Raw genomic sequence first — 15000 nt, forward strand, 5'->3', positions numbered from 1 at the left:
GCCAGGTTGTTAACAAGACTGACTTATACAGTGCAAGGATGGAACGTGAGGTTATACAGTAAGCCATCCCTCTTCCTGTTACTGTATTACTCCTTCCCCCTACAATATAGGAAGAGGGGAAGGAGTAATACAGCAAAGGATAAGAAAGGAGCAAATATATAAAGATAAAAGTAACACACCATATTCCCTAATGTCTTAGAGAGCGTCTGGAACTTCTTACTGGCTTCGCCTTAACTTTTCAACGATCGTTGTTCCAGAGAACTGGAAAAAGTGTTTCTTGAAGTCCGTCTTTACGGGAAACTTGAGGCGACGGTTCTAAAATGGTTCCAGCGAATGAAGTCGACTGGAAAACCTTTTTTCCAGCAGTTTCTCAGCGGGTTTTCAGTCATTGTTGGGGTGAACTGAAGACGGTCTCCTGCTCCTGTTGTTGCAAGGTTGAAATAGTCTTTATTTCTAACCTTCCTAACCTACCAGAGGACCTAAAACAGAAAATGTGACGGTTTGTTAATTTCGGGAGCCACTATACCATTTTTGTAGCACGATCTTTTATAGGACTTAGGGAGAGTGACTCTCCCTAAGTCCTCTGACTTAGGACTCTCTCTCTCTCTCTCTTCATGCAGGTCTGCGTTCAATCCCCGCCAGTCCACAAGTGTTTGAGCCACCATTCCTTTCCCTCCGTCCCACCCCAACGTCTGAGTCACGACCAGACTTACGTCTCAAAGTCTAATCAAGTCGTTTAGACGTTGAGATGTAAGTCTGATCCTCACCACACACTCAGACTTCGAGCAAGGACTCAGAAGAGTGTGAAAGACTTAGTGTAACTCTGTACATATATATTTAAAAACACATAAATCTACGGGTTTTATTCTATAAATTTTATATGGAATAAAATAAATCTAAATTTTATTTTATTATATATATAATGTCTGTCTGAAGACATTAATAATAATATTAATAAATAAAATATGATTTATGAGCAAAATAACTAGAGGAACACTTATGGGCAGAGTTTCTTTCACCCTATGCCCCTGTTACCTAGCAGTAAAATAGGTACCTGGGTGATAGTCAGCTGTCACGGGCTGCTTCCTAGGGGTGGAGGCCTGGTCGATGACCGGGCCGCGGGGACACTAAAGCCCCGAAATGATAATGTGTGTTAAGTTAACATTAATGTGGTCCTAACTATATTGTGTTAATTAACACAGTTAATTAACCTGCGTTTTCCCAAAGCTGTTTTCTCGTCATAATATGATTTATAATTAGGGATTAAACAGTCATTAAGGAAAATAGAGGATAAAATTATAATTAACTTTGTTTTTCTACAAACTCCCCCCCCCCCCCCCCGAGGGGAGGGGAATCATCGCGTGGGATCATTCGTCCAGGGTTCGAACCCAGGACAGGGTGGAACGCTTGTCAAGCGATTTTCGTCATAAGAGCAGATGAATGAAACTATAGAAGGCCAAGAAGCCCTAAAAGGGGGGGTGGGGCAGGGTCCGAACTCATTCATACGTATGTCTAGCCTACGCTTGAAACACTCAAGTGATCGCACGTCCATGGTGTTACCCGATAATGTGTAGAAAGGGACGGAAACTATCGTAGGAAAGCACCATTAAGCCATTACGACTATATAGCACTTGGAAGGGGTCAGGATAAGGATTTGGGATGGGACGGGGGGGAAGGAATGGTGCCAACCACTTGTGGACGGTCGGGGATTGAACGCAGACCCGCATGAAGCGAAAATTCATACTGCTTATGACTCTGAGATCTTTCTCGCATTTAAATTGGGGGTCTTGTGCGCGTAGCAGTGATTGGGGCGTCCTACCGGTGATTGGGAGGGTCCTAGCGGTGATTGGGAGCGTCCTACTGGTGATTAGAGCGTTCTACCGATGATTGGTAGCGTCCTAGCGGTGATTGGGGCGTCCTAGCGGTGATTGGGGCGTCCTAGCGGTGATTGGGGCGTCCTAGCGGTGATTGGGGCGTCCTAGCGGTGATTGGGAGCGGCCTACCGGTGATTGGGGCGTCCTAGCGGTGATTGGGGTGTCCTAGCGGTGATTGGGGCGTCCTGGCTGTGATTGGGAGCGTCCTACCGGTGATTGGACCAAAGTCCAATCTGAGTATACAGCATATCTCTTCGCGGTAGTCACACTGATTAAACACATCCTGATAATTGATCAATTAGCAAGCGTTCGTTTTTTGTAAGTAAACTGAGTTTACCTTTGGACTTTCGACCATCCGTGACGAAGGATTACGTAGGAAGGATACCGTGTGGGTATCCCTCCCAAGGGGTATTCACACGAGGTTTACACAAAGAGTATCCCGGGGGAGATATCCTCTTTTATAGGTTTACAGTAAAGGCTTCTTACAAAAGTTTACCGTTGTGTGTGTGGGAAGCAATCCACATTGCAGGCATCGTAAGGATTATCCACTTGAAATCCAGGCTCTTCCCATAATCCAGATTGCAGGAAAATCAGAGATATTCTGATGGGGAGCCGGTCGGCCGAGCGGACAGCATGCTGGACTTGTGATCCTGTGGTCCCGGGTTCAATCCCGGGCGCCAGCGAGAAACAATGAGCAGAGTTTCTTTCACCCTATGCCCCTGTTACCTAGCAGTAAAATAGGTACCTGGGTGTTAGTCAGCTGTCACGGGCTGCTTCCTGGGGCTGGAGGCCTGGTCGAGGACCGGGCCGCGGGGACACTAAAGCCCCGAAATCATTTCAAGATAACCTCAAGATCGATATTGGGGGGGGGGGGGTGTTGGGTGGATAGGGGTAGAAGATGGTCTGTGATGGGGAGGGATGGAATGGCTTGACATAATGCTCTGAGAATGTCCAAACCTATCCCAACAGCGCCTTTTCTATCCCTCTCTATCCCCCCTTCTATCCATGTAATAACCCCTAATGGGGATATTCATGCCCGTGCCACCTCTTGGATGGCTTAATTTTAGCTTAAATTGATGGCTTATAAAAGTAGATATGATAAGGGAAATGGGTCAGAAGTACTTACTAGGTGAGTACACACACACACACACACACACACACACACACACACACACACACACACACACACACACACACACACACACAGTGCGCAAAATAGAGTCATTAAGAATTAACGAGAGCCTTTCCCCCTAACAAAGTGATTAGATGCACAGATGTTTAGTATGTGAGAGACAGAGAGAGAGGACAGTAAAGAGCGAACAACCTCGTTAGCATCTAACAAGGCAGGAGGAAGTAACGTAACTAGAGGGGTGGACTGTGACACTATACAAATTAACAATCTAGAGGGGAAACTTACACGATTAAGGGGATACTGTTTAAGCAATAAAGTGTGAGTTCAGAGGGTGTAGAGGTGTGAGGAAGGGGTGTAGAGGTGTGAGGAGGGGTGTAGAGGTGTGAGGAGGGGTGTAGAGGTGTGAGGAGGGGTGTAGAGGTGTGAGGAGGGGTGTAGAGGTGTGAGGAGGGGTGTAGAGGTGTGAGGAGGGGTGTAGAGGTGTGAGGAGGGGTGTAGAGGTGTGAGGAGGGGTGTAGAGGTGTGAGGAGGGGTGTAGAGGTGTGAGGAAGGTGTAACAAGGTGTGGTTGGTGTCGACAGGTGTGGTGAGGGAGGCTGGTGAGGATGCACGGATGGAGAAAAGCGCCAAGACCATCTACTTCACTGTTGGGGGCAAGACTGAATTGGCGCGCATCCACCCCGACGCCCGCCCCGAGGATGTCCGAGGTAGGTCTCTCTCTCTCTCTCTCTCTCTCTCTCTCTCTCTCTCTCTCTCTCTCTCTCTCTCTCTCTCTCTCTCTCTCTCTCTCTCTCTCTCTCTCTCACTCTCTCTCTGTCTCTCTCTCTCTCTCTCTGTCTCTGTCTCTCTGTCTGTCTCTCTCTCTCTCTCTGTCTCTATCTCTCTCTCTCTCTCTCTCTCTCTCTCTGTCTCTCTCTCTCTCTCTGTCTCTGTCTCTGTCTCTCTGTCTGTCTCTCTCTCTCTCTCTGTCTCTATCTCTCTCTCTCTCTCTCTCTCTCTCTCTCTCTCTCTCTCTCTCTCTCTCTCTCTCTCTCTCTCTCTCTCTCTCTCTCTGTCTCTATCTCTCTGTCTCTGTCTCTGTCTCTGTCTCTCTCTCTCTCTCTCTCTCTCTCTCTCTCTCTCTCTCTCTCTCTCTCTCTCTCTCTCTCTCTCTCTCTCTCTCTCTGTCTCTGTCTCTCTGTCTGTCTCTCTCTCTCTCTCTCTCTGTCTCTGTCTCTGTCTCTGTCTCTCTCTCTCTCTCTCTCTGTCTCTCTCTCTCACCGTGTTGACAGTTGTGTTGTGAGCGGCCATGACAAATAGCTGCCGTGGTTGGCTTTCGGTCATTAATCAGGCAGTTACAGGTGGCTGGGTACCTTTGTCCCCGTGTCCTAGAGGGAGAGGAGGAGGAGGAGGTAGAACAGATGCAACAGGAGAAAAAGGAGCAGGAGGAGATCCACCTCTCACAAACAAACATCTCTCAGTTCAGTCTCAACACAAACAGTTGGGTTACAAAAGCACAAACAAATGAACAGTGAAAATAACCCAAAAACATTGTGCTACGTTAGCAAAAAAGAGGAATAAAAACAGCCCCTTCCTAAGGTTTCATGGCATTCTTACATTGAAATAAAACTACATGTCGCTCACAATAGATATTTTTATATTGGATATGACAACCAGGAGAGACAGACAGACAGACAGACAGACAGACAGACAGACAGACAGACAGACAGACAGATAGACAGACAGACAGACAGACAGACAGACAGACAGACACAGACGGTTTCTTAGACAATACAACCGTTCTTAGCTGCTACTGACTGCTGTCACCAGCTAATCTCTTAAATACTTCCCTATTTATTCCCCTAAATCGGGCATAAATTATTACCCGATTCCCTATTTGATTAGCGAATTGATTCTATGTTTGCGGGAACTTCTCTCGTCTGCTCTTCAACAGTGTCACTAGGCCTAAACCACTACTCTCAGTTCCATTAAGGAAAGTCTAATCGCATAATGAGAAAAGCCGAGCGACGGGGCTGACATGTTACCCTTGCCGCTGGCGGCAGAGTACTGGCGGGAGAATGCGTCTGCCAGTAGGAGCTGGCGAGACACGGTTCCTCCCTCGCTCTGATTGGCCAGTACCCTTATATGTCCACCAATCCCGGAGTGCCACGTAACACAGTGCGGTCTCATTGGCTGAATCACTTACCTAGAGGTGACATCTTTTGAAATAGCTTTCCATACGCAATATTGCATTAGAAATATATGTATGCAAGGGTCCTATTATTTTAGATCATAGCTTATTGAAAGGGAAAATGGTTACTCCATATTTTTAAGTAGTTTTTGCTAATTCTTAGACTTCCTTAACCTGAGATTAACTGCCTTGTTAAACGCCTCTATATGTATCTACATATTTCTGATGGTCTATTAGCATATTACTGTTCCATTAATAGTCTCCTTGTAAACTGGCAAGTGAACCTTTCTCCTAAACGGAAAAATATTCTAAAGTTATAACATTATTGTATTATAAATCATTGATTTAAAATATAAAAAGACTATGCTTGTTTTATTTGAAATGATCTGAAGAATTTGATTTTCTGTAAATGAAATTCTAGGGTATACTCAAAAAGTTTTCTAATTTCATATTTAAACATATTTCAGATATTTCAGAATAATACACCATATTAACCTAACCTAACCTTAACATTTACCGTTATCTAACCTAACTTTATCCTAACCTTAACCTCAAAGTAACCTTATCCTAGCCTACCCTTAGCATATCCTAACCATGGATAGGGAGTAGATAATAGAACTAATTATGTAGTGGTTTGAAGTGATTACCTCCAAGGGAACCTCCACTCTGAGGACAGGTTAGCTCATTGTAACCCATCCTCATCAACAAAGGCTCGTTAATCCAGCCGCCAAACCCCCTTGTTCATGAATGATGAACAATTAACACGACTCACAACTGTTCACATTTGAACATTTCTCTGACAGCGCTTCGCTGACGACTCCTCATAGACTCGTAACGCTGTAAATGCTTCAACTCACGTACTTCAGACATAAGTAATGACCAAACACAACCTAATTACCACACACAGAGATCCACACTAACGTGATGCATCAAATGAACAAATCCACAAGGGCCTGTGACGAGGATTCGAACCTGCGTCCGGGATCGTCCCAGACTCTTTACAACCTAATTACCTTAACTAACCTACGCCTAACTATCGATTGAACTTTAATATATTAATTTATATTTGAGAGCAAACTTGTTGTTTAATACACGGGATATTAAAACTGATGAATGCATCTTGAGGGGGTTTGGCCGCCGCTTTAACGAGCCTGGGTAAAAATTTTACCCCGTCCCCCGAACAAGTTTTAATAACACCTCCTAACAACTTGTATAACAAACAATATACCAAGTTGTAACAACTTTATGACAGGTTGTGACAAGCTGTAAATAAGGAGAGATATGTTATCTATTTACAAGGAACTCAACACCCTCCTTGCTCACCCTATGCTCGTTCGAGCTGATAGATGTGTCAGTTGGATTTAGCGTCCAAGAACCATACTTTCTCGAAATCAAGTTTAATCAGAACTGATAATTTTAAGCACAGGAAAGGTCCAGAGGAGACATGACCCTGACGTTCAAGATTGGCACATGACCTCAGCACACAAGGATAGGGAGGGAGTAATTATCTAAATCGATTTGATAGAAACTTTAAAATAGACAAAGAAATTGTGGTACAGCTCATTCTCTCGATCGTTAAAATATACATCTATTTTGCCTAACTATAGACGGTCGTACCCAAATCGAGGCCGAGGCATAGTGACTTATTAGTGCCTCGGTGAAAATATTACGGTGAATTTGTTTTAATAATGCATAGTGTTTTTAGACAGATTTATTGATTGTGCTAAAAATAGGCCAGAGTGAGAGGACCAGTTCTTAGCTTAGGAAATGATTAGAGTTAACTGTAACTCTTGTAGCATTTGTATAGTTAAAATTGTTAACTATACAAATGTCTAGTTAACAACCTGTAATTTGCCCAGATCTGAGAGCAAGTGGGATCCAGGAGCCATATTCACGAAGCAGTTACACAAGCACTTACGAACTTGTACATCTTTTCTTAATTTTTGGCGGCTTTGTTTACAATTATTAAACAGTTAATGAGCTCCGAAGCACCAGGAGGCTGTTTATAACAATAACAACAGTTGATTGGCAAGTTTTCATGCTTGTAAACTGTTTAATAAATGTAACCAAAGCCAGTCACAGATTGAGGAAAGATGTACACGTTAGCAAGTACTTGCGTAACTGCTTCGTGAATCTGGCCCCCATGTTGGAAGATCAATATATAGATTATTTTCCAGATGAGGTGATTAGCATTGTTTAAGCTTCTTGCATAGCCTCTGCTGACTCAGCTAATGTTCTGTGTGAAATATATGATCAATTAAATATATCAATCTATTAAATATATGCTCTGTTACATATATTGTACATTTCGATACATATATGTTCCTTCTATGTCGATAATATTGGTGGCAGCGGTGGGATGGAGACCTCCATCATAATAAATAAGGGGAAAGGTGCCATCATTTTAATGCTGGAAATGCTTGCAAAGGTATCAGTTGATACCTTTGCAAGTATCAATTGATACTTGCAAAGGCAGCAACAACCTTTGCTCAGGGGAACGGTGCTAAAAGGGGGTGTTGGAAAAGGTGTCAGTAATCGAGGGGCTACGAGTGCCTGTCTTACACTCTCCTAAGAAAGGTGTTAGGACAGGGCCTGGAAAGGTGCCACTATTATGTGCCAGGGAAAAGGGGCTAATTGCAGGGCCTGTGAGTGGCCAATTACCAAACAGCATTGCTAACTACCCTCTGCTCTATAATATTGTCAGGTAGCGATGTTAAATGGAATTCTGCATGAGCCATCTCTCTGTCTCTCTCTCTCTCTCTCTCTCTCTCTCTCTCTCTCTCTCTCTCTCTCTCTCTCTCTCTCTCTCTCTCTCTCTCCCTCGACAGTAATTTAATTCATCTTTCACCTTTGGTCCAATTTTAAGCATGTCCTTGTTATCCTCACGACCCCTGAGAGGGGACTGTTTTGTAGCCGTACTTCCTTACTTCCTTCCTTGCTTTGCTTGCTTCATTTGATTTATTTGTTTGAGTCACTGACTGTGCGTGTGAATGAGTCAGCTTCACTCCTTGCGTGCTTCAACAATTGTTTGAGTTAAATGAACAAACCCACAAGGGCCGTGACGAGGATTCGAACCTGCGTCCGGGAGCATCCCAGACACTGCCTTAATCGACTGAGCTACGACAGGGTAAAAGAGTTGAAACCGAAGTTCTACTGAACTTACTGGATCCCGTAGCCTCTCCGAGGCACAAACCAAGCTTTTACACAGGCTTATACGCAGGTTCGAATCCTCGTCACGGCCCTTGTGGATTTGTTCATTTGATGCATCACGTTACTGTGATCTCTGTATGTGATTTGTTTGATTACTTGTTTACCCTCCTGTAATTACAAAATACTACACAAACAACCTAAAAAAAGCTTCAGTGAATTTTGAAGAAACAAAAGACAAACTCGCTTTTTTTGTCAAAAAAATTTCCATAATTACCACAAAAATTGTAATTAATACAGAACAGCCGGCCAGTAATTATATAAAAAATCGGGCTCTGAGTAATTAGTACAGAGGAAAACAGGCATTACATAGTTCATAGACATTAAAGTAATCGTATGTAATTAGCTATAATGACCCTTAGGTAATTAATAAGGAAAGGTAATTTTCTAGGCAAGTTGTCTCACATTTATTGACAAGTCCCACTTTTAAATACGAGTAAGTCCAACGTTAGAGAGCAAGTCCCACTTGTATGAACAAGTCCCACTTGTATGAATAAGTCCAACATTAGAGAACAAGTCCAGCATTAGAGATCAAGTCCAGCAATAGAGAACAAGTCCAACATTAGAGAATAAGTCCCACTTGTATGAAGAAGTCCAACATTAGAGAACAACTTCAACATTAGAGAACAACTTCAACATTAGAGAACAAGTCCAATACTACAGAACAAGTCCAACATTAGAGAACAAGTCCCACTTGTATGAACAAGTCCAGCATTAGAGATCAAGTCCAACATTAGAGAACAAGTCCAATATTACAGAACAAGTCCAACATTAGAGAACAAGCCCCACTTGTATGAACAAGTCCAACATTAGAGAACAAGTCCAACATTACAGAACAAGTCCAACATTACAGAACAAGTCCAACATTACAGAACAAGTCCAACATTACAGAACAAGTCCAACATTACAGAACAAGTCCAACATTACAGAACAAGTCCAACATTACAGAACAAGTCCAACATTACAGAACAAGTTCAACATTACAGAACAAGTCCAACATTACAGAACAAGTCCAACAATACAGAACAAGTCCCACTTGTATGAATATCTCATCCACTCTAGCCTCAATAATTACTTCCGCTTTTCAATCTAAATCCGAAAACTAATTAATATATCAAATCTTGTTTTTAATAGTAATTATATATAAAGAATTCGTTAACATGTAAAAAATATCTCTTTAATAGATCAATTATGCAATGTAAATGTTGAGATGTAATCTGTCGTCAACAAGGGGATTGCATGGTTAACTAACCTTGCAGTGTTGGCAGGTGTGTGGTAAACAGTGCACAGTTGACAAGTGTTGCAAGGTTGCAATGGTCCCTTGTTGTGGAGACCAATGTTCCGTGGTGCAATGTTGATATTCTGTTGTGTAGGGAGGGGCTGTCTCAGTAGTGTCTATGGTATTGTTTGATTAAGAAAGGGGAACCTTGCGTTATTTGCTTAAAAAAGGGGAAGTCTCTCACCAATTGCTTAAAAAAAAGGAAGTCTCTTGCCATTTGCTTAAGAAAGAGGAAGCCTCTATCACCATTTGCTTAAGAAAGGGGAAGCCTCTGTCACCGTTTGCTTAAGAAAGGGGAAGCCTCTGTCACCATTTGCTTAAGAGGAAGCCTCTATCATTATTTGTTTAAGAAAGAGGAAGTCTCTATCACTATTTTCTTAAGAAAGAGGAAGCCTCTTGCATTATTTGCTAAAAAAAAGGGGAAGTCTTGAATTATTTGCTTAAGAAAGAGGAAGTCTCTCACCATTTGCTTAAGAAAGGGGAAGCCTCTTGCATTATTTGCTTAAGAAAGAGGAAGCCTCTTGCATTTTTTGCTTAAGAAAGAGGAAGACTCTTGCATTATTTGCTTAAAAAAGAGGAAGTCTCTCATCAATTGCTTAAGAAAAAGGAAGCCTTTGTCACTATTTGCTTAAGAAAGAGGAAGCCTGTTACTATTTGCCAAGAAAGACAAATCCTTGAACACTATTTGTAAACAAAAGTGGGAAGAAAGAGACACTGTTTACCCCAAAAAATTAAAGACCCCCGTAAACTATTTACCAAAGAAAATGGAAACCTTGAGCGCTGCTGTGCGTCATAGAAAGCGATGGGTCTCGGAGGGGGGACTATTTGTTAAAGATAATGGGGGCGTCTTTGGCCGCTATTTGCCAGAGAAAATGGAGAAGGGTGTTTGTGAGTGAAGGAAGAATAAGCCCGTGAGGTGAGTGGAGAACTCGAGGGAAGATGGTGGGTAGTTGGTGGTAGTTTAATAGTGTGGTAGGATGGCATGAGCGCCTTGTGTTATACCTGCCGTCTGCTGATTGACACCCGTTCATCATATGCATAATAGTGGCAATCCGGAGCGACATCTATCTGGTGTTAAAGGCTCTGATGTGTTGACTTCTCTGATGAGAAGCCAAGTTAACGCGGCAACTATCGTTGTAGAAGCCACAGTGGGAGGTGGCAACCCACATGAGAGGATGCGTGATTGGTTACAAAAAACCCTCCTACATCAGTCACGTTACGTGATTGGTTACAAAAGACCCTCCTACATCAGTCGCATTACGTAATTGGCTACAAAAGACCCTCCTACATCAGTCGCATTACGTAATTGGCTACAAAAGACCCTCCTACATCAGTCGCGTTACGCGATTGGCTACAAAAGACTCTCCTACATAAGTTGCGTTACGCGATTGGGTACAAAAGACCCTCCTACATCACTCGCGTTACGCGATTGGTTACAAAAGACCCTCCTACATCAGTCGCGTTACGTGATTGGTTACAAAAGACCCTCCTACATCACTCGCGTTACGCGATTGGTTACAAAAGACCCTCCTACATCAGTCGCGTTACGTGATTGGCTACAAAAGACTCTCCTACATAAGTTGCGTTACGCGATTGGGTACAAAAGACCCTCCTATATCAGTCGCATTACGCGATTGGTCCAAAAAACCACTGGAGCTGCTCCAATCACAAGGCGCGTTACAAGTGTGTGGCAACAGCACACTTCGACACTTCCTAAACTGGAAAATAATCAAGTCTCTTTATTCCAACACGTTTTTGGATGAGATTAAAAGTCTTTTGTGTACTTTTAATTTTACTCAAGTTTCGACGCGCAAATAGAAATGATGGGGGGGATATACACAGGGAGTGGGGGATATACACAGGGAGTGGGGGATATACACAGGGAGTGGGGGATATACACAGGGAGTGGGGGATATACACGGAGTGGGGGATATACACAGGGAGTGGAGGAAGTACACAGGGAGTGGGGGGTGTTGAAGAAATCAGTCTCTCTGAAGAAATTTAGCAGTCTCCGTGGTGTAGTGGTAAGACACTCGCCTGGCGTTCCGCGAGCGCTATGTCATGGGTTCGTATCCTGGCCGGGGAGGATTTACTGGGCGCAAATCCTTAACTGTAGCCTCTGTTTAACGCAACAGTAAAATGTGTACTTGGATGAAAAAACGATTCTTCGCGGCGGGGATCGTATTCCAGGGACCTGCCCGAAACGCTACGCGTACTAGTGGCTGTACAAGAATGTAACAACTCTTGTATATATCTCAAAAAAAAAAAATGGAATTTGACAAAAAATATGAACTCTATAAGTGTCTTGTTTGTCTTGGCTGATGGCAGAGTCCCCCCCTACACACACCCTTCTCTCTCTCTCTCTCTCTCTCTCTCTCTCTCTCTCTCTCTCTCTCTCTCTCTCTCTCTCTCTCTCTCTCTCTCTCTCTCTCTCTCTCTCTCTCTCTCTCTCTCTCGCTCTCTCTCGCTCTCTCTCGCTCTCTCTCGCTCTCTCTCTCTCTCTCTCTCTCTCTCCCTCCCCCTCCCTCCCTTCCTCCCTCCCTCCCTCCCCCCCCCCCTACAGACATCTTCAAAAGCCAACGTAAACATTGGCTCAGAGACACGTGACATTGTTTACAATGATCTGATAAACACCCCCCCCCCCTTGGCCCAAAGTTCCCCTCCCTCCCCCCTTTTAGTCCTCCCCCGACACACACACACACACACACACACACACACACACACACACACACACACACACACACACACACACACACACACACACACACACACACACACAGATCTCCCGGAGGGTATCGATTCATTTCTCTCAATGTTTGCGGACGATGCTAAAATTATGAGAAGGATTAAAACAGAAGAGGACTGTTTGAGGCTTCAAGAAGACCTAGACAAGCTGAAGGAATGGTCGAACAAATGGTTGTTAGAGTTTAACCCAACCAAATGTAATGTAATGAAGATAGGTGTAGGGAGCAGGAGGCCAGATACAAGGTATCATCTGGGAGAGGAAATTCTTCAGGAGTCAGAGAAGGAAAAAGACTTGGGGGTTGATATCACGCCAGACCTGTCTCCTGCAGCACATATCAAGCGGATAACATCAGCGGCATATGCCAGGCTGGCCAACATACGAACGGCATTCAGAAACTTGTGTAAAGAATCATTCAGAACTTTGTATACCACATATGTCAGGCCAATCCTGGAGTATGCAGCCCCAGCATGGAGTCCATATCTAGTCAAGGATAAGACTAAACTGGAAAAGGTTCAAAGGTTTGCCACCAGACTAGTACCCGAGCTGAGAGGTATGAGCTACGAGGAGAGACTACGGGAATTAAACCTCACTTCGCTGGAAGACAGAAGAGTTAGGGGGGACATGATCACCACATTCAAGATTCTGAAGGGGATTGATAGGGTAGATAAAGACAGTCTATTTAACACAAGGGGAACACGCACAAGGGGACACAGGTGGAAACTGAGTGCCCAAATGAGCCACAGAGATATTAGAAAGAAGTTTTTTAGTGTCAGAGTGGTTGACAAATGGAATGCATTAGGAAGTGATGTGGTGGAGGCTGACTCCATACACAGTTTCAAGTGTAGATATGACAGAGCCCGATAGGCTCAGGAATCTGTACACCTGTTGATTGACGGTTGAGAGGCGGGACCAAAGAGCCAGAGCTCAACCCCCGCAAACACAACTAGGTGAGTACACACACACACACACACACACACACACACACACACACACACACACACACACACACACACACACACACACACACACACACACAGGAAGCAGCCCGTAACAGCTGTCTAACTCCCAGGTACCTATTTACTGCTAGGCATCAGGGGGGCATCAGGATGTAAGAAACTCTGACCATTTGTTTCTGCCATCGCCGGGGATCGATTCCCGGACCTCGGGATTACGAGTCCCGATTGCTGTCCACTCAGCCACCAGGCACCCAGATTCCACCCACCCACCCACATGTGTGTATGTGTGTGTTAGATATAAATATATGTAGTAGACATAATAGAGGAAAAATAGATTATTTAGAAAGGCGGGGTCCAAGAGCTAATAGCTCGATACTGCAGATAGTAAACACTCACAAACTCTCACTCACTCACTCACTCTCACTCTCACGCACTCACACTGACTCTCTCACTCTCACACTCACGCACTCACTCACTCTCTCACTCTCCCTCAGAGCTGTTCCGAAGTGCAGGAGGTGCGGGTCGTGGTGACGTCATCAAGCTGTACAACTGGGAGGACAAGCTTGTGAACGTCGGAGCAGACCTCTGCCCCAACACTCCGTGTACCCCGTACCGTCTACACGTGGTCGCTACTCCATGCAACGGTACGTACCCTCGCCCCAACACCCCGTGTCCCACGTACCGTCTACACGTGGTCGCTACACCATGCAACGGTACGTACCCTCGCCCCAACACCCCATGTACCAATCATAAGATTGGGTGGTTATAAATAGGAGCTGCCTCGTATGTGCCAATAGGCCTTCTACAGTTAACTTTATTCCTATGTCTGGAGTGGGGATTTCTGCGCCATCTATGGACCTGCACTCCAACTCCCCGGTATTGGGTGCGATGCAGACAACGCCATCTGTTGGTGGTGGCGTGGTATTAGTGACCGGTTCCAGTTTCCTGCCTCAGTTAGAAGAGGTCCATGATGACGACTTCTGGGGCCAGATTCACGAAAGCACTTATGCAAGCACTTACGAACCTTTACATCTTTTCTCAATCTTTGGCGGCTTTGTTTACAATTATTAAAGAGTTAATGAGATCCGAAGCACCAGGAGGCTGTTTATAACAATAACAACAGTTGATTGGCAAGTTTTCATGCTTGTAAACTGTTTAATAAATGTAACCAAAGCCGTCAAAGATTGAGGAAAGATGTACACGTTCGTAAGTGTTTGCGTAAGTTCTTTCGTGAATCTGGCCCCTGGTGGGTGGCGTATCGCGATCAACGCCATCTAGGTTGTGGCTACAAGTTACAATGTCAATTCCCCGGTGTATGGGTGTTATACTAGGGGTCACCCAGTATACTGTCTGTCTAGCTAATGACGTTTCATGTTCACAGACGTGATATAAGGAGGCGATTGAGTTAATGAGGGCAGTTCACCTTGTACAGTTCAATAACTTTTGACTTGGTCCTGTGAGAGGACAAAGTGGCCGCCGTCGGTTATAGCAGTGTGTTAACTGCTGGTTTATGCAGTATTGGATGGACCGACGTACCTGTGATTGGCCAGGAAGAATTATGCGACGACTGTCGTGCTTCCGTTGAGAAGTGCTGCTAGTGAGCTGCTAGAGACTTCTGCCAGGGTGTTAGCTACCCC

General features: G+C 44.3%; 1 protein-coding gene across 4 annotated transcripts in view; it reads left to right on the plus strand.

Moving 5' to 3' along the window:
- Nucleotides 1–15000, plus strand: part of LOC123745649 (high affinity cGMP-specific 3',5'-cyclic phosphodiesterase 9A) — a 147217-nt gene that overhangs the window by 85581 nt on the left and 46636 nt on the right. The window contains exons 2-3 of one of the 4 annotated variants that reach the window (XM_069312188.1): nucleotides 3587–3712; nucleotides 13858–14076. In XM_069312188.1, coding sequence (XP_069168289.1) covers nucleotides 3619–3712; nucleotides 13858–14076 — 313 coding nt within the window. In that variant the 5' untranslated portion in view covers nucleotides 3587–3618. The remainder of the gene's footprint in view (nucleotides 1–3586; nucleotides 3713–13857; nucleotides 14077–15000) is intronic. The other 3 variants (XM_069312189.1, XM_069312191.1, XM_045726411.2) reach the window with 3 other exon arrangements.

This window comes from Procambarus clarkii, chromosome 71 (genome assembly GCF_040958095.1).
Source record: "Procambarus clarkii isolate CNS0578487 chromosome 71, FALCON_Pclarkii_2.0, whole genome shotgun sequence".
Lineage (NCBI taxonomy): Eukaryota > Metazoa > Arthropoda > Malacostraca > Decapoda > Cambaridae > Procambarus > Procambarus clarkii.